The 1,398-nt window shown below is 45.5% G+C and overlaps 1 protein-coding gene across 1 annotated transcript; it reads right to left on the bottom strand.

The window, feature by feature from the left end:
* Positions 1 to 537: 537 nt before the first annotated feature.
* TEOVI_000171500 (uncharacterized protein) lies at positions 538 to 1,149 on the bottom strand (the record flags this gene model as incomplete). The annotated part of the gene is made up of 1 exon (XM_067224909.1): positions 538 to 1,149. The coding sequence occupies one exon, from the start codon at positions 1,147 to 1,149 to the stop codon at positions 538 to 540; it is 612 nt and encodes a 203-aa protein (XP_067081010.1).
* Between the last annotated feature and the right edge of the window lie 249 nt (positions 1,150 to 1,398).

The following is a 1,398-nucleotide window of genomic DNA, read 5'->3' as shown; positions in this document are numbered from 1 at the left end:
CGTCACACGTTGGTACGTTGGAACATGCTAACTCCCTTATCTCACGGCCGCTCCTCCCCACCGCTATTTAAAGCGGTCCTAACGTAATCTTATAACTAACCGGATCCCTTATGGAAAAATAGAACGACCACCATGGCACTTTTCCCACAAGCTCATCAGGCCCAAAGGAAGAAAATAAACAATCTAAATGATATCAATAATATAATGTAAAAATAAAGCAATAAAAACAACACTAGTGAACACCGACACGACCCTTCACCACATAAACAGGACCATTACTATTAACACTGTTCTAACAAACTAACCGACCAATAATTGAGCGATAATCACACTATCTACAAATAGAAAATACATCACACGGCTCTACACACTTCCATCGGAATAGAAAATCTAACGCCCTCACCACTCAGCGCCGGGATCCTACGCAAACTGCGTAACCGTGACGAAAAATATTCTCCGCCGCGCGCACGATCAGAGACCCAACGGCTCCACGGTTACCAAAGCTACTATTGAAACTAGCCGGTATATGGGGGAGACTCAAGGTCTCGGTGATGTTGCATTACCCCCTCCCACGGCGTCTGCCTCGTCGTCCTCATCTAATATTTCCCAAAAGTGTTCTGAAGTACATTTCTCCTTCTCAGCCTTCTCCGCTTCTCTCTCAGCATTCCTACTCAACGTCTCGGCTCTGACGGTATACTCATGTGCATCTAGAAAATTATCTTTCAACCCAAAAACGGCCTTCGTGGTGAGCACCGGTCTCTCGGGTGACTCCCCGCAGAACTTCACAACCTCAGTGAATAACTGACGGACACGCCTTTCACTATTCGACAGCTGCGGCTCAATGTACTTAATCGCCCTGTAGTACTGGTCCGCCAGCTTCTTTCGCTGTGCATTGACAGCGTCAACCAACTCCTTCTGTTCATTCGACTTCACAATTGCGTCACATCTCTTCTTCACAACTTCAGCCCGCTCGGTGGCACGATCAAACCTGTGCCAAACATTAACTAAACGCATGTTTAAGCGACCATACGAAACTTTCAACCCCAGGCAATACCGCAATCGGCGCGTCGTTGATAGAGCGACGCTCCCCCCCACATTGCACAGAATGGCAATGAAAAGGCACACGATGATTTTCTTCGCTAGATTCATTGTCACACACTTGTCTCTCCTATGTACCGCATGAAATTAAAAAAGAAAAACAGAATAATATCTTTTGGGCAAGACAATACGGAAAGCACATGTACATCCATATGCAGGAGAAAGACAGTTTCCTCCTTCCCTCAAACAATACACACACGCCACACTACAGTCTCAAAATCACATTGGTTATTTAAAAGCACTCACAACACTGTAAAAGGGACAAAAAGTCACTTCAAGCAAAGCATTACTTAGCATGCG

This window comes from Trypanosoma equiperdum (assembly GCF_001457755.1).
Source record: "Trypanosoma equiperdum strain OVI genome assembly, contig: ctg_407, whole genome shotgun sequence".
NCBI lineage: Eukaryota > Euglenozoa > Kinetoplastea > Trypanosomatida > Trypanosomatidae > Trypanosoma > Trypanosoma equiperdum.
Note: the sequence above shows the minus strand (reverse complement) of the source record. Positions and strands in the feature narration are given on the sequence as shown.